This window comes from Sebastes umbrosus, chromosome 4 (genome assembly GCF_015220745.1).
Source record: "Sebastes umbrosus isolate fSebUmb1 chromosome 4, fSebUmb1.pri, whole genome shotgun sequence".
NCBI lineage: Eukaryota > Metazoa > Chordata > Actinopteri > Perciformes > Sebastidae > Sebastes > Sebastes umbrosus.
This window is the reverse complement of record NC_051272.1, coordinates 13,401,470-13,420,153: the sequence shown is the minus strand read 5'-3', so window position 1 is coordinate 13,420,153 and position 18,684 is coordinate 13,401,470. Positions and strand designations below refer to the sequence as shown.

The following is an 18,684-nucleotide window of genomic DNA, read 5'->3' as shown; positions in this document are numbered from 1 at the left end:
TGCACACTGACTCATCACATGGGCAAACACCTGTCACACAGTGTTACAATTAGCAATCAGTTGATGCTTTTCATGGCTGGATTCGACATGCTAAGCGATATTTCCCCCGCTGCTTGGCCAGGGAAAACATTGCTTGTGATGTGGATGAGGTGCTGTGGCCAGACCGAAACAGAAGAGAGGATGCAGCATAGTTTTTTTTTCCGTTTTTTTTTACTGTAACTGTATACAGTAAATTCCTCTGTTGTTTTGTATGTAGACCACTGTATGTGCAACTTCGTGTTGGTTGGGATGTACACTGTGTACATTGTTTTTGTGGGGAAAATAAAATATATTTGTTACCGTGTATTTGTGTGTTCTGAGTATAAAAACAATATTCTAAAATATTTTACAACACACTTATGTATGTACTGTCTGTAGTAAGTGTAACACTGAACAAAAAAAAGGCCTAAGTCATTATGATGAATGGAGAAGAAGTGTTTTCCATTCATCATAGTGTTTTACATTGAGCACATCAGTGTTCAACTGGTTCTTATAAATGTCTATTCATATGATGGTTTGTGTGTGTCATTTGAAAACAAAATACCATTTTGAGAAGAAATAACATTGTTTTGAATGTAAAGTTTCATTTTGCAGGAGAATTGAGGGGTTTTGCCCATTGTGTGTGTGTTTTTTGATTTGTGTGTAGAGTTCTGAGAGTATGAGGCATGCTTTCAGAAAATGTGTGTAAACAATCGAGAAAAACTGTAATAGAATAGAGGGTGATCAGGTTGCTAGGCGATTAAGAGCCACTATTGTCTGGAGGGACAATAGTGGCCCCGAGTGTGCCCTCTCTTCTCTTTCTCTGCGTCTCTTTCGGTTTCTTTCTCCGTCTCTTTCACACACACACACACAGTATAAATGTACATTTTGTCTGACCCCCCGGCTTGGGGCTTGGGTGGGAACAAGGAGTTGACAGTGAGCAGGAGGATGGGAAAAGAAGCATTATGGGAAGCTGGGAGGGTGAGAAGGGACAGACGGAGAGGGAGAGGAGGAGGAGAGAGAGAGAGAGCACTAGCAGGAGAGCTGTACCGTGAAAAAAAAAAGACCTGCAATCATTTGCCACATTGAAGGGAACAAATGTAGCTGGAGGCAGTGAGGGAGAGGGAGAGAGAGAAGGGGACAGCGAGGGAGGGAGTAACAAGAAGCCAAGGAGAGAGAGAGAGAGAGTGGACATTGCACATTCAACCCACACAGCTTTATAGGGGGAGATCACACACCAACTGACAGGTCGGCGGAAGGAGGAGAAGCACCAGGACTTTGGCACTGCCGCCTCTCCTCCTGCTCCTCACTGTGTGTGCTCTCACTGCGTGCCTGTCAGTGCGCTGGGCTCTCTGTGTGGGTAGGGAGCTGCGTTGTAGAGGAGATGTTCGCTCTGAGGATGAGACAGCGTTTCTAACAGGATCTATTTGCGGACTGGGATAATACACAGCTGAGGGGACCCGAGCCCACCGGAACCGACCGAATCAGCCATGGAGGGACTGCTGTCTCCAATGAGGACGCGGGTAGGTTACCATGGGGATCGCAGAGCATCCCCAACTACTGTCTCCTCCACAGGAATCCATCACCAGAGCGGCATATATATGGGGAGATAGCATGCCCCTCTCGCAGGCTGCTGGGCGGCTGAAATGAATCAGTCCGTGCCGCTGTCGCCGTGGTGATGCTAGAAGATGATGATGCTCGAGCCGAGAAGTTTCCGAGCTACCGGCGTTGCTAGGGGCGATGGGCAGAATGCTGGGGGAGTGTGGGAGACTCAGGAGGTCTCAGATAGTATATAAACATGTTTAAGCATTGCAGACATACAGTTTGCATGCAAAAAAAAGTGTGTGTGCATTTGTGTGTGTGTGTGTGTGTGTGTGCACAGATTAACAAGGGGTTGCTTTGGAAGAATGACTCAGTGTTTCAGAGTGGTGCCTATCTCCCATCAGTACAAACCACTGTCCTCCTTTTGATTTAGGATGGAGAAAAGAGGAGTGGAGAAGGATGTGCAAGGGAGGAACTGGGCTCAGTTGGTACAGTGAATTGGGTGAATATCTGAAAGTGGCAATTCACTATTGTTCTTCTTATACATGACCTTCTGTGTTCGATATCCGTGTCTCTGTCTGTCTAACATGGGAGCTTTTAGGTTGGTGTAGCAGACAGTGAATGTCTGTGTTCTACAGAGAAGGCTAATGAAAGAAGAAAATGATGTGTGTGTGTCTGTGTTACTGTCAGAACACACTTGGTTATTTGTCTGTATCCATTAGGGCTGAGTTTTGGCAAGAATCTGCCAATACAATACGTATCATGATCCTGGGGTAATGATTCAATGTGTTGCGATATATTACGATACTGTGCAAGCAAAGCGAACACACCAGAAATACACCATTTTAGAATAGGCAAATAAAACACATTTTTACTGCATGCAAAAAAAACTGCATGGTTTTTGCCCAAAACTGCATATGATTATCATAAAGTGGGCATGTCTGCAAAGGGGAGACTCGTGGGTACCCATAGAACCTATTTTCATTCACATATCTGGAGGTCAGAGGTCAAGGGATCCCTTTGGAAATGGCCATGACAGTTTTTCCTTGCCAAAATTTAGAATATCTTTGGAGCATTATTAAGCCTCCTTTGTGACAAGTTATGACATGGTTGGCACCGACGGATTCCTGAGTTATCTTTACAACTGAGCCCACTACAACCTCCTTTTTAAGAAGTTAATTCAAAATTGATACAGTGCTTTGGAGAATCGAACATAATATCGCGATACTCATGTGTATCGATATTTTCTTACACCCCTATATACATGACCTTCTGTGTTCGATATCTGTCTAACACAGGAGCTTTTAGGTCGGTGTAGCATCTGTCTGACAGTGAATGTCTGTGCCTGTGCCATACAGAGAAAGCTAATGAAAGAAGAACATGATGTGTGTGTGTGTGCCTGTGCTACTGTCAGAACACACTTGGTTATTTGTCTCTACCCATGTGCCTGCATGTGACATCCAGCACCATTGTGTGGACAGTAATGAACCCAGAGAGGTGTCTCCCTCCCACAGTTGAGAATTTGAGATGAAAACCTGTTTGTTACGGCTGGGGTTTCATGTTTGAGATATATTACAGTGAGAGTTAGTGTGAGAGAGGGAGAGCGCTCTGTAATATTGAAGCTGTGATAATGTTATTAATATTTATAAAGACATGATTGCATTTTGGAAAGGAGAGGAGAGTGATTTTTTGTTACTGATTCTTGCAGATACAACCACATAGGGCTGTGTTTTGGCAAGGATCTGGCGATACGATGCATATCACGATACTGGGGTTACGATTCAATATATTGCGATATATTGGGATATTTAAAGAACATGCCACATATGCATAAAATCAGAGTTAAAAAAAGCATTAAAAAATGTACTTTTTTATGCAATCAGACCAGTGCATTTGCATTTATCACAGTCCCTGTAACATCCAACATCATAGCACTATTTTGAGAGGGCGCAGCTCTTTGCAAATTAAACAAAGTATTGACTGAGTTCGTCTTTGCATGTAAACTATTGATTAAAAGTGTTTGTGAGAATCGATACAGTATCACAAAGCATATCTCAATATTTCCGATATTTTCTTACATCCCTACAACCACAACCAAACATTGCTCCAACGTTGTGAAATATATCCCCAATTTGACTCATCTTTGCACCCTAAAATAAAATATTCTTAGTGTATTCTTTAGTAATGCCTTCCTCCCCTTCAGGCTGCTTCTCTCCCAAGAGGACAGAGATGATTTAGCCACCTGGCTCTCTCTCTTATACATCCCTCCCTCCCTTCCCCCTCCGTGTTTTATCACCACTGGTACAAACCAATACAAGCAAAAATAAATCCTTGATGCACCCTCCACCAACTATACATGTGGACATTTATTTAATGTATATTTTAATAGTTGGTTTAATCATATTCTAACATATAGCTCAATAGTGACTCCCCCCACACAAGCCTCGAGGAGATGTGATGGTGCTGAAAGAGTTAAGCCACCGGGATGACCTGATGGTGTTGTCACACACGAGTACCCCCGTCTGCTCACCTCTCCTCCCTCACCTTTACAACTCGCCCTTCTTCTTCTCCTCATTTCATTGTAGATTTGACTCCCATTTTCTCTTTTCCCCTGTGGAGGATGAGCCACACACTCCCTTTGCATTTTAAGCCAAGAGTGTCTCTTTCTCGCCTCTCCGTCCTGTTTGTGCGCCCACCTGCCTGCCTGCCGGCCTGCCTGTCTGTCTGTCTGTCTGTCTGTCTGTCGGCCCCTCGCCGCGTCTTTGGCAGTTAACGCGAGCGCTGTAATTGGTATTTGCAGATCGGCCCATGATCTAATCCAAAGAGGAGTGTTAGCGGGCTGTTTGGAGATAGACTTGGCTTCAAAGTTATGGCGTGGAATCAAGCCTGCTATATCTGTGCTGTCTGCCACCCTGGCCAGATTCGCCCAAGAGCTGTGGGAATCGCTTTCAGTGACTAAATGACTTTTTGCATTTATCTTCATCAGCCACATTGAGCTTCACATCCCTCACAGTCGGTCTCAGTTTTGGCATCAAAGTCACTTTAGTAGATTTATGTGAATGAATCACAACCTAATGAGCCGGTGCAGGAGTCTCTTCAAAGTTTACACTGCATAATCTCACTTTTAATGGGCCTTTTTCTCACCCTCAGAGATAAAAAGGAGGAGTCTAGTGAAAAACAGCGACTGCGATTTGTGAGTTTTTCGTCCTGTATCTTTCAGTTTACTTGTAAACTGCCGCAGATAAGAGAAAAGCAAAGAGGGGAACAAAGTAGGAGCGGAGCGATGTCGGTGTGTTTCTCAGTGGCAGTGGAGCAGCGAATACTCACAGCCAACGAGCACAACAGCATCTGTACTGTAGTAAATCTGAGAGAAATTACTTCAAAGTTTATCCTCTGCCTTGATACAAAAGTGGTGTTAGACAGTACCACATTAATAGCTTTTATGGTTGTGATTTTTCACTCATACGAAACTAAAACCCTATAGAGAGCCAAATTCATTAGTTAACGACGAAAGATAAATATTTTTTTGATCCCGTTTGAATTGCGCCATGAATCACACAATGTTTGTTCATTTAAAACATAACTTTGCAAGTCAAGAGAGTCGCAGTTTGTTGTAAAACTGTTGAATTATAAGACTGTAAAAATACGTTATAAGAAAGACTGCACACCCAAAAGTGGCGTAAGTGACGTCTATCTCGCTGAAGCTATGATGCCTGTGTGTTTCGTACCGAGTTGTACTCACATGAGCAACGTGTCTCGTTCGTTCTTTTGCTTCCCGGCTGATAACAACCAAGCCCTCAGGAAGAGTGCCGGTTGTTGATACCAATTTTCATAGTGGCCAAACGGCGGTACTACAACTTCTGTGTACATCACGTGATGCCATTGGGCCCAAAAATGCTTTTTCCCATAGAGTTACATTGGGAAAGAGACGTCTGTAACTCAGCGGATATATATTTTTTGGAGGTTAATCAACTTCCCACTATGAACACTTGAATAGTCCTTACTTAAATCATTAGGTCCTAAAAGTTGTAAAATGCACTAATAGCAGAGTTATTTCCCTTCCTCCATTCATGTGAATGAGACCCAGACGGAGGCTGGAGCGAGACAGCGTGACGGCTTTGACCCCGTTACCGAGCCATGTGACCGAGCATCGTAGCTACTGTACCTGCTTTATGGGCCCAATGGATGCGGAAGATGGCCGTAAGATCCGAGTACTTTTCCACTTGGAAGTTGAGCCATTTTGGCTTCATGCGCCACTGAGCAACTCTCATAGGAATGATCGGGGCCCCGCCTTCAACGCTGCATCCAATTCTCTTAATACATGCGTGATAAAAACACCAGGAGTCGCTGGATGAAACACATCAGGCAAGAAATCGTTACATGTGTTAGCTAGCTGGCTAGTGTTGGTGACATATGTGACATATATTTAAATGATCTTCTAAATTGACAAACATATGTGTGATTCATGGCGCAATTCAAATGGTATCAAAAATGTATTTGTCTCTCTCCGTTGACCACCGGAAGGGGCGAGACTTCACCTCTCTATTCAGTATATTTCACATGTCAAAAGACAAAAAAAGGAGAAGAAAGAAATCTTGTCTTTGTAGGGCAGTATGCCTCCAGGTCTTGCTTCAGGGATACACAAAAGGTGACCTCAACCCTAAGATAGCAGACAGAGAATAGCAATAGCCTGTAAACGCTGCACTACTCCTAATCCCCAGCTCACTAAAATGGGAAAATTGTGCTGAGATGGCTGTGTAGGCTATCTGGTGGACTTTAGAAGAGTTGTATTCATATCTCCTCTAAGCTCCCTTTCCTCTACCACACTCCAGCACTTTTTCTATTGTATTCCCTCGCTCTCTGTATCACTCTTCCTCCCTAGTTCTTTATTTAGGATGACAGTAATGGGCAGTGAAGCAGAAAAATGAAATAAAATAAGCATCAGTGAGCTGTGCGTCTGCGTTGTGTAGTTACATACAACAGAAAAGCAGGTCAACACAACACACACAGAGAGCCTTCAGAATATTAGTGAGCAAAGTCATCCTGAGGGAATCTGAAAGAAGTTGCCAATTTGTTATCTTCAGCATCCATAAACTTCTTCATTATTGTACCGCCTCTCTTTATGTCTTTTTAATGGGACGTTATAGTTCGGTATTGCAGTCAGGACATTACTGATTCACATAGACATTATTGCACACGATTTCCACATCTCTTCTCTGCTTAACCGTGCGCACTATCCGCTTCTTATCCTACCGAGGCAAAGATGAGAGAGAAAGTACAGATTCAGATATATGAACACGAAGACTCACTCACACAGATCTAAAAGTGAAAGATCAAGTTCCCTGTTGGTATCCCCAGCGGTACGTAATAAATATATGCATATAGGTCAGTAGAACAAGGAGCTCCTTCCTCTGGAGGACGTGTGCTGGTGTACGGCACATCTACCCCAAATCAGTTAGTGTGTGTATCGCTCTCCTGTGTGTTAGTGGATCAATAGGGAGTAGTTATCAAGAGATTAACCCCGTCAATGCTCCATCAGTCTAATCAGAGAGACTCCTCTGCTCTTCCTCTCTCCTTTACACCATCACTCTCTCACTCCTGTCTGCTAGCTCGCTCTCTTTTTTTTCGGCACAGTGTCACCGCCTCTCTCGTCTCCAGCCTCTTTCCTCTTCAGGTCATGTGTGTGAACAACATGCATGTGTGTGTGTGTGTGTGTGTGTGTGTGTCCAGCTGCCAATGACAGATGGAGCCATTACCGAAATGGCCAATGGCTTGGACATACATGCACCCTCACTCACCCACAAACACATATTTATTCCATTAAGGAATGGCCATACACACCAACACTTATGGTACATCTCCACAGGATCCGTCCTTTCCATGCTTCTGCGTTGTGTTGGTTAGATAGTAAAGACGCCGTTGGCCTCTGCTTATTCTGATAAACACATAGGGAAACAGAACCTCCATGTTAAATCTACTGCCCGCTCCAGCTCCTACACAAACGAATACAGTATACAAAAAGGAAGTTGGCTTATTCTGCCGTAACTTTAAACTATAGCAGCATTTACTGGTGCAGTGGTTAGCACTGTTGCCTCAGAGCAGGAGGGTCGCAGGTTCAAACCCGGCTTGTGTGGAATTTGTATGTTCTCCCCGTGTTAGAGTAGGTTATCTCCGGGTTCTCCGGTTTTCCTCCAACTGTCCAAAAACATGCAGTTAATTGTTGACTCTAAATTGCCTGTAGGTGTGAATGTGAGCGTGAATGGTTGTCTGTCTCCTGTTTTCGCCAAATGTGGGATCAGCTGGGATCAGAGACCATGAATAGGATAAGCGGTTACAGATAATGATGGATGAAAAAGAAGTTTTCCAAACGAGCCGCCATGTTGGTTCTGTTTTGAAAGCTGGGAGCAGCAGCCCATGTGTGAAAGCGTTTGTCCAAGTGCCTAGTAGCAGCCCATCAAGCGTCCAATGCTGGGAAGAGAGTCGATCCCTCACGTCCAAAAACGCCCATGTGGGAGCGTGCCATTACACTTCTCACCTTCCCCTCTTCTGTGTTGATGCTTTAGCTCCACTGTATCACATACAAACCATCACAAACACTCCACTTGACATCAGACTGACTCATTCTCCCTCCCCCCAAAATCCCTACAAGCCCTGGGTACCACATGTCTCTCCACCTCCCTCCCCATGCCCCTTCCTTTCCCCCCCCTCCATCTATCTATCCATCCATCCATCCATCCACCTGGTTCATTAGCGGGCAGACGGCTGTCAGGACAGTTAAGGTCAGGGTGGCACGGAGGAGAGGACGAAGCAGCCAACAGGGAAGTGACCAGACCCACGTCCCTGAAGCCGACCACCTCGCCGCTCGGATGAAAATAATTAGGAGAGAAAGGCAGGACTGGTGGGGTTTGGATTTGAAGCACAAGGTGGGGCTGCCTTTGGCAACCCACTCTGAGACACACACACACATACACACATTCAATACACAGCAGGTTGGCTGGCAGCATTTAAAGGCCAAAGTAAGCAGCAAAGGGGGGATGTCTGGAGCCTGGAACCACTTGAGACACATGCACACACACACACAGACACACACACAGACACAATGTACAGCCCCGTCTCCCAGCTGTCATCTTAGTCTACCAAGTGCACCGTCAGGGTCGTCTCTTTTAGGGACAGTGCAACAATAGATTTTCTGATGCATATTTAGTCAGTATGTACGGTGATTTAATTCAAAGTAAAAATAAATGTAACCCACCTGTCCCATTTGGGAAGAAATCATACTTTTTCCAGATATTATGTATCTAAAAACTAGGATATAGGGGAAATAGGGATGCATTGATTATTTGTTTTTTTGATAATTGAATGAGATAATCCCCTAATAATAATAATAATAATAATATTAATAATAATAATAAATAAATATAAAACAAAAAAAACAATGATAGACAAGGTGTGCGCGTGTTTGTATGTGTGCATGATGGTTTAATAATAATAATAATAATAATAATAATAATAATAATAATAATAACAATAATAATAATAATAATAATAATAATAATAATAATAATAATAACAATAATAATAAAAACAAAATAAAAAAAAACAGACTGACAAAACCAAACCGAGTTAGTGTTAAGTTATTTATTTATTTAATTATTTATTTTAAAAAAGTATCCCCATTAGCTGATACCAATGGCACCAGCTAGTCTTCCTGGGGTCCGAAATCAAGTACATTACATTTATCACATACATAGGTGTGAATGGTTGTCTGTCTCAATGTGTCAGCCCTGGCGACCTGTCCAGGGTGTACCCCGCCTTCGCCCAATGTCAGCTGGGATCGGCTCCAGCTCCCCCCGCGACCCTGAATAGGATAACTGGTTACAGATAATGGATGGATAGACAAGGTGTGTGCGTGTTTGTATGTGTGAGCGGCGGTTTGGAGTAAACAAATTCTGTAGCAAATGATGAAAACAAACCTTAACATAATCTCACAGCTTTGCTCAAACTTTTTTGATGTGCCTGAGCTCATGTTGCTAAGCGGCCAGACTATTATAAAGCTAATTATAGCAAATACTCTTTAATAGCTTTATTAGCTCCTGACCTTTTCATACAGTGTTAAGAGTACAGGGGGAATGTTAATCCCAACATCAGACTTACACGTCCATTGGGACATAAATCTGTGCATTCATGGCACACAGGGAGGCAGATAAAGATAAAGAGAGGCAGAACTGTTGCTTTACCGTGTAAGATGAGATCAGTGGGATGCCATGTAGAGAGACAGAGATCCTCCCACAGTCCACTGTTTGAAGCTTATCCTCTCTTTTCCCCATTTGAAGATGTGGCACTGCATGTCGGCCGTACGCCATCTCTGATCATGTGTGTGTGTGTCTGCGTGTGAGCGTGCCCTGCTGTGTCAAGCATGTCAAATGTTCTCTTGTCCCCTTGAAGAGGCGCGGACGATGAGATCAATCAGAGCGCAATTGAGCAACCAGAGGAGCAAACCAGTGATGCACTTAATGTTAGGTGTTGTCATGGAAACACGGGGGGTGCAGATTTTCCACTTCATTGGCTGCCATCAGTCGACAGGCGTTTTTTTTTAAAATGATTTCCAAGAAAGGCAATTGAAAGATGGGAGGGAAAATTAGTCGAGTGTCCATGAAGATAGTTAGAAGACGCAGCGAGACACAGAAGTATCGTAATGAGAAATTCACTGTAACACCACGCTTCAATTAAATGCACTTGTGTTTGTGTGTCAGTGTTAAAACCATGCACTTTAGATTAAAGAGCCTCTAGCAGTCCTATTATGTATATTGACTCTACTATCTGTGTAATTGCATAGAATGGATAGTCCCAAGAGAGAGCTTTCCCTGGGCTGCTTTTAGCCCTCGGAGAATCCGAATGGCAATTACACTTTCCTATATTGGTATGTAATCGCCAGCGTGCGCACACACACACACACACACACATACACACACACCTTTGATGAACGAGCAGAGGATTGGTAGTGTCACCCCTGCGACAAAGGGTGACCCTGCATTGAACAGGTATCATACATCACCCTATCAGGAGATCTACATAGCACAGACAATTTTACGCATACACAAACACTCACACAGGAAATAGGAGTGTCGTCTTTCTCCCCCCCTCACCCTATTATTCTCTTATCTTCTCCAGTCACATGCACTTAGAGCGTTTCCTCCACTCTTTATTGCGCCATTTTCACCTCAACCCCGACAGAGACCCACCATTTCTAGCCCGTTTCTCCACCCTATACCTCCACCTCTCTCTATACATCCTCCCCTGGGCTCTGAACTTTGACCTCTTTACATGAGCAGAGAGGAAACTTGCAGCGGTCACTAGCAGTGCTCCTGAAATATGATTGGCTGACAGAGAGCTGGAGCGGTGTCAACACTGTCCTGAGGGGAGAGAGGTGTGTTGTTGTAGAAATGAGAGAGGATAGACAGTTAAATACATCCATATCAACAGAAAAACACACCATAAAACAACATTTAATGCTCACAGTTGGTCTCCTGCAGCAGTTCTGGTCCAGCTCTGACCTATTCACATGCACTGAGGGATACTGGCTCTATTACAAATACAAATGCAGCCTGAAGTGCCGGGGAGTGCCGAGGAAAATCACTCCCCCACCACTGCAGGGACTCAGGTTCAATCCCTGGCTGCTGTGTTTCTGGCCCTTTTGAGCGTAATTGGCAAAGTATAACAGATAGCAAGCCACAAAGGATCATCTCTTTGTAACTGCACTGATAGCTACTGCTGGTTGGCTGGGATGCCCATTTAGTCGGTGATCACATGGAACCTCCATGTGTTGCCTGCCTCCTGGTGAAGCTCCTAAGTGGCAGATGAAAAGACCGGCGTGTATCGGAGGTCTGCACCCTCCCCAGGACAACACAGGGAGTTATTAGCAACAAAAAGTGCAGCGCAGAGGGACAAAAGAGAACAAACACAAAAGAAAAGAAACAAGACTCGGTCAAAACGGAGGATATGGCTGGACCGTGTATGGTCAGTCTGGGATTTTGTGGCTAAATTGTTACACAAATAGTCAGTGGTACATGTCCACCAGGTCCGTCGAGGACACTAGGGGACGCACTGCTCCACTCAAGCAGCGACGTACCTTATCGTTGAATGCACCTGATTGGTCCCAGGAAACAACACGGCGGCCTGTTCGTAAACTTTCTGTTATTCCGTCTAAACAATCCACCAAAATCTACTTCTGAAAACAATTTAAGCGAGAAATAGGCTATGCTACTGCCGAATCTCGTTTCATTTTAGAACTAGATCGGCTAATTTCACAGCTTGGTGCAAGTTTCGTGAGCCGGACGCGTCGCGCTGGATGGGTTTATTTGCATAAGAGACTGTTCCCGCCTTTTTTTCATTTTGAAAAACAAACGGCCAATGAGGAAACTCCAACACTCGGCCGACCAATCGCGTAACTTCATCACTGTCAGTCAGGCCCTCTGCGGTCCAGCCAAAAATACTAATGCTGCTATTTTTGTTTCAAACAGAGGCTCTCTCAGGGAGCATAAAAGCAGTATTAGTAGTAGAATATTTATTCAGTTCTTGAGGATAATAGAAGACAAAGTGATGGAACATTTCGTGACAGACCATTTTACAGCTCTTATACTACAATTTTCTTTTCTTTCTTGTTCAGTAGAATAGCATCCGTCCTCCTTTTTTTCATTCTTTAGTCATTTCAGTTTAAAGTGCACACAGCATGCACAGATTTGCACTTTTTACGCTCCAGCGCGCTAATGTCTAATTCATGATTTACATACGCGACTGCTCAAGGAGACAAAGACATTGAACGCGTTCCCTCGTGCATACATATACAGATGTACACACAAACAGGGCACATCCACAAACACATGCATGCACACTGGTCGATTTGCATGCTCCATAACATCCACATGCACAGCTCTAGACGTATGCACCCGTACAGTATGCTGCCACTAGACAGCCTTATTGATGTCTGCCTCCCAGCAATAAGGCTGGAGCCAGCAGGTTCAGAGCTGGATGGATGGATAGATGGATAAGGCACTTGATTTTCAGAAGCTGTAGTACTTGACACCAAAAGCAGTTTACCAATCCCATCTGGCTTTAGTGATCTTATTGGTGCCTCTCAGAGTGAAATAACAGCAGCGAGAACATGCTTTTAATAAATATGTCTTGCTGAAATAGGACCATACTGAGGGATTGCTTGCAAAAAGTGTGTGTGCGTGTTTGGGTACACATAATGGGGGGCCATTTAACTAAGTATACTTCAACTGGTGTGTGGAATCAAACCATTGATTTGTGAGTGCACTTTATGTAGGGCTGACCCAAATGCTTTGAAGCTTTGAAGCTTCAACCGTTGCCATGGTAATCGACCTCCTGTTTTTTGTTTTTTTTACATACAAGTATGTAATAATAATGTACAAATCATGAAATATGTCAGGAAAAAAGAATAATCCCACAACATTATTCATATTCAACATTAATTATTATTTGTTTTTCTCAGATGGATATCTGTTTGTTGTGTGTAATGCTGCGTGTAGTGCGGCAGCGTCACTGTCCCAAAGCTTCAAATACCTTCGAATATTTCTCATCAAAGCTTCAAAGCCCAAAACATGGTATTCGGGACAGCCGCAACTTTGTGTTTTATTGGACCCTTCCTGCCAGATCTGTTTCTCTGCAGCGGTTGCCAGGTATTCCATTACCACCCTTCTCCCATGTGTGGACAGCTGCCATTACGCTGAATTAAACCCAAATATGAAATCAAGGTTGCCAGATTGATGCTCATCCGCCCTCCAAGGAATACTTACATCATCCTAAGTGTCTCGCTGACCCCCGATGCTCTCATTACCGCTTGTTAGAACAATTAAATGTGACGTGTGTCAGATTTATAACTCACCCCTGTGTGTGTGTTTGCATGTGTGCATGTACATGTGTTTGTTTTACTCTGAACAGATGTGAGCATCTGCCATTGCGGCTAAGGCCATTAATACGTGTCTAGAGGTGTTTGTATGTGGATGTGTCTGGTTTTCAGCAACAGCTGTTGTTATTTGCTGTGTACTCTCTGTTTGTACACGCACTTTTGCAAGTTGTCTGGCATACCTGATTTTAAGAATACAGCTTGGGAAATGACTGGATCCAACCTACGCTTCCTGTTTGATTTGTTGGAGTTTCAGTCATGCATGTCAACACATTTAACTCATACTACAACAATGGCATGCATTGCATCGATCGCACGTTGGGATTCTGGAAAAGTGAATATATTTCTTGCTGATCAAATCAAATCTAAGGGATCTGTCCGGTGTGTATTCGGTGAGCATGTCAACAACGTAGGAAAGGAGCTATGCCTGACGTGTGAACAACTCTCACATATACAATCCTTGAAACAGTTGTCAACATCAGACACTTAAACTAGTTTTTCCCACACAGGACGTATTTTAAGCGACATGTCGACACTTGTGCATGGCTCTAACAAAAGGAAGGAAACGCTTAATAATCCATAGATATACAGTAGATCATAAAGAGGAAGCCGACTCCTTTCATTTAGCACGCCGCCATTCTCACGTGGAATGTCGTCCTGCAGGTCCTGATGGGTGCAGTGGGATGTTGGGTAATTATTTTTTTATGATGGTCTTGAATACAAAATAGTGGTGCAGAAAAACACCTTTGTAAATCTAGTTTCTGGTGAGACAAAAGCTTCTCATAGGCACTGATCCAATTCTGTGTGTTGCAACTATCCTGTCTGGTCTCTATGTGAGCTTGGATCTGCTGTTCCTGTTTATTAATGTCTGATTTTTTCAATATGATGCCATTTTATGAGGCTGTTGCTGTATCGCTGCACATGTACCCGGGTGTTATTTGGCTTCAGTGGAAGTCTTGGCCTCTTTAAAGACTTGTACATGTGTTTCAGTCCCTCTAAAGTCCCTTTTCATGTGCCGCTTCTGTTATCTCATCCACACCCAGAGCTTCTCACCAGCGTGCTGCGCTTCATACTCTGACCACCAGAGCGCGCTGTGTGATGGGATTCCCCTTGCCTGGCCGAAGGCTTCCTTAAATCATGAGCACTTGGTGGTCCAGTTGAGTTGCATCCACTGAAGAAGAGCAGGCCCTCTTGGCCCCGTGTTTGAAGTGGTGTCCGTACTTCTTCCTGTAAACTCCTTCAGCAAAATGTAGGTTGGAAGATGAGTGAGCATTGAGAAGGTCAGCGCTGGTGAAGAAAAACTCCTGACTTTGTTTAAGATTGCTGTCAGAAGCAACCGGCCTTCCTCCTCGCTATGTCCTGTCTGATGTATGGAGCCAATAAGCGGAGACCTTCAGCTCTAATGAGCAGTGGTCGGCCGCTCTGCTGTGTGTGTGTGTGTGTGTGTGTGTGTGTGTGTGTGTGTGTTGGCCGTTTGGCCCCAGTAAACACAGAGCTTTATTGGACGACTCCACAGTTCCTCTCTCATCCGTCATCACAGCTTTCTCAGGGCTGGTGGAGGGGACCAGGTGGGGAAGGAGGAGAGTGTATGTGTGTGTTTGTGTGTGTGAGGTGACCAGGGAAGGGTTATGTGTATAATTAATGACCTCATCCTGCTCCTCCTGCTGTCCAAGAGGGGGGGACAATGAGCGGGCGAGAGACAAAGAGCAGGGAAAGCAAGTGAAATCAAGAGAGAGAAAACGACAAGAAGGAGTAAGGGGAGGACAACGAGGGACAAAGAGACTGAAGGAGGGAAGCATATGTTAAAGGCTGATTAATAATGAGTTTTGTCAGTGACCGAGTGGCCGTCCCATTACCCCTGCTGTCTACTGGAGGGGCTATTACCCCAATAAATCCTCCCCCTCCCCCCCCCAGTCCAGTCCTTAATTTTTCATGTGCCCTATCTTCAGCTCTTTCCTGCCTCCCTCTCCTATTCCCGTCTCTCGTAGCTTCAGCTGCTCCCCTGTTCCCATGGCGATGATGCGAGCTGAATGTAAATAAGTGGTAAATACCAAGGGACAGGACCTCGGCTCGGAGTGAAACCCGGGACTGATCACGGCCCCGCCTGTCACGGCACATCTTTTTTTTTCCCTGACTGCTGTGGAGGTGAGGAGGTGTAGCAAGGACAAAGGCAAGAGAAGGGTGGGAGGTGACTGGTCCGTCTAGCAGGGGAGGCTGTAGAGCCTCAGGGGGGGTCAGTCTGGTTCCCCTCTGTCAGCCCACTCCCTCACTGGCTCCTTCTGGGATACCATCCATTTGAGATATGTGGAATAAATGTTTTAAAACATGCAGAGTAGTAGCTGACCATCACTACTTTAAACTACTCTATGTAAAACCACACAGACACAAACTGCATTGCTGTGATTTTACATTTTACCTCCACAATAATGAGAGGGATGGCCTGGAGGAATACCAGGAGGTGGAGATGATCTCCTCAAATTACGCCTGTCTTTCCCTGAACCCCAAGGGCTCTCCTCCTCCTCCTCCTCCTCCTCCTCCTCTTCCTCCTCCTCCTCCTCCTCCTCCTCCTCCTCTGCACATTAACAAAGACAATCTGCCTGAGTCATTTGACCAGCGTTGGGCATTGGTTGGCATAGCAGCGGTGCACCTGTCTGTCAGAGGTGTGGGGCCCATCTGTACAGTAACTAGCAGCTTAGTCCCGTGCCTGCAGCAAGAGGAGGAGCTGGCACAGTCTGGCTTGGGTTACTGCACTCCTGGGAGAAGCCGGCATGCATGTGTGTTGTGGGTTATAGAATGAGTAGGTCATATTGGCTCATTAGAAGAACAAGGAAATGCAAGTATGAGTGTGTGTGTGTTTGTGTGAACGGTGTGCACAGGTGCATCCTCTTTGTACTTTGCATTTGTTTGTGTGCATACTTTGTTAGTTTGTGGTTTTGCATGCCTGAGGGGATCATAATGATTCATTGTCTATAAAGAAGGAGAGTTGTATAGTTCAGAGGGGCTGAGAGGTTTACGAGGGGTATAAGCACAGCTGCATCCTGCGTGTAGACAAATGGGTCTTACGCAAAGGTCTGAGGAATGAAAACACTTTGGCTGGAGTGTGAGGAGTGCAGGAAAACTTACATTAGTTTATTAGTTTCCAGTAGTTAGCCTCAGTGCCGAAAACATTAGTCGACCATTCAGTCAATTGTCATTTCATCAAGCCTTTTTGCAACAGTAGTTACAGCCAGTGGGCAACCTCTCTGGGTCTGAAAAGTGATAAAATGACCCTATTTCTCACTTGATTTATTACCTCAGTTGTCATTGTAAACATGAGTTTATGGTCTCAATCGCTAGTTTCAGTCTTATTCAATACAGCATGATGTGAGCATGATACCACGGCGTTGTCCGGTCCGTGTTTTCGTCGTAGAACTTTCACAGTGGTTTTACTTCATGAATGTTAATTGCAACATTTTTGTCACCTAAATGTCTTATCAGCGTTCAGTTGTACTTAGCTCCACCCTCTCGTATCACTTCTGGTTGCAAGATGGCGACGGACAAAATGCTGAACTCAAGGCTTCAGATCTGCAGTCCACAAACCAATGGGTGACGTCACGGTGACTACGTCCACTTCTTATATACAGTCTATAGTTACAGCTTCGCAGACATGAGGATGTGCTGTTTTTCTTGTTTTATTTCATTGTAAATAAAATATCTTAATAATTGAACAAAACAAGCAATTTGATGATGTCACCTTGAACCATGGGAAACTGTAATGAGCATTTTAAGCTATAATTTGACATTTTATAGACCGAATCAGGAAGTATAAAGAGCAACGAACGCCGTCGTGGGTGGGTCAAAAAACACCAAGCTTTCACCCAGGAAACCGGTGTTCGTACCCCGTATGAAACCAGAAGTCAGCATTGATTTATTTGTCATGTAACTTCCATACTTAAGTCACCCAAACCCTAGCCATGACCTCTTCCTAAAGCTAACTAAGTAGGTTTGTTGCCTAAACCTAACCAAGTTGTTTCCTGTGAAGACGGAAGTTTATTTTAATAAGACTATCTGCATGTACCGAGTGGAAATTGACACGTGTTGCTGGACATTCGTAAGAAAACGCATGAAAGATATCATACGAACCATCGTATGAGGATACGTTGAGATGATGCACCCCTAAATCTGTGCAAACAACCATTCTAAAGTGAATAATCAACATATAGGACAGGTATCCATTACAATTTCTCTGTCCCCATTATGAAAAACCCCAGACACACACCACACACAGACACACATTAAATTGTGTTAACCCATGTTTCCCCCTTTTCCCAGTATCCCAGTGCTCTCCCCTGGGAATACGATCATGTATAACCCATTTCCCCCTCATGATCTGGCCTGTAAAGATTAAATATGTAGCCGTATCATCAAACATTTAACGCTCGCGCTGCTACAAATCAGATTCCTAATCGTGTGTGGACTTTGGGGATGGGGGGCTCACGTGCATGTCTTGATCCTAACTTGATGTGAGTGTGCTGTTTGCACGCTAGAGTAATTCATAAAAAGTTGCGGAGACTGGATGGCAGACGGGCATGCCTGCTTACCGGAGTGCTAATTGTTAAATCAGTGTCAGGGAAACAATGTTTTGGTACCCACTTAACGGCGTTGGTGGGTACGCGTGCGTCTATCTGTGTCTATTTCCGTGCATGGTGTAGGCTGGGAAGCCTCCTCGGCACTGGGTAAAGTGGGCTAAGTTTACTGGGGCAGAAAATGCAGGAGCGTGACTCAATCCAGCACCTTCATACAACCAGCCTGTAAAATATGCCTCTGTCGCATTCTGTCTGCTCAGTGCCTCTCAGACACACACTCGCTCCATGGTGAGAGGCTTGTATGTAGGACAGGGAAGACAGAGCTAACCAAGTTAGAAAAGGTGGAAGGTGTGTGTGTTTATTTTATGAATGCCTTTTTGATCCCCCTGCATATCAGATATTCTATTCATTTCCTACTCAAATATTTCACAGAACGTTTGCTCCGGTTAGCATGAGTGGGTCTGACTAAAATCCAAGGTGACTTTCACTGCAGCAAGAGTGACATAAGATAGTAGAGTGCACCTGCCTCTCCCCTCACAGGCCTTTCTAGAAATCACACACACGCCTGCGCCAACGGAGACACACAAATAGAGTCATTCACTGTAATGTGGAATGACAGATTTGGGGTGCGGA

At 44.4% G+C, this 18,684-nt stretch overlaps 1 protein-coding gene across 2 annotated transcripts in view; it reads left to right on the top strand.

The window, feature by feature from the left end:
• The window catches only part of frmd4a (FERM domain containing 4A), a 129,911-nt gene that overhangs the window by 23,914 nt on the left and 87,313 nt on the right, over positions 1-18,684 (top strand). The window contains exon 1 of one of the 2 annotated variants that reach the window (XM_037766227.1): positions 1,207-1,541. The exons of the other annotated variant lie outside the window; for it this stretch is intronic. Coding sequence (XP_037622155.1) covers positions 1,509-1,541 — 33 coding nt within the window. The 5' untranslated portion in view covers positions 1,207-1,508. Of the gene's footprint in view, positions 1-1,206; positions 1,542-18,684 lie in introns of those variants that run through there. 2 annotated transcript variants of the gene reach the window in all.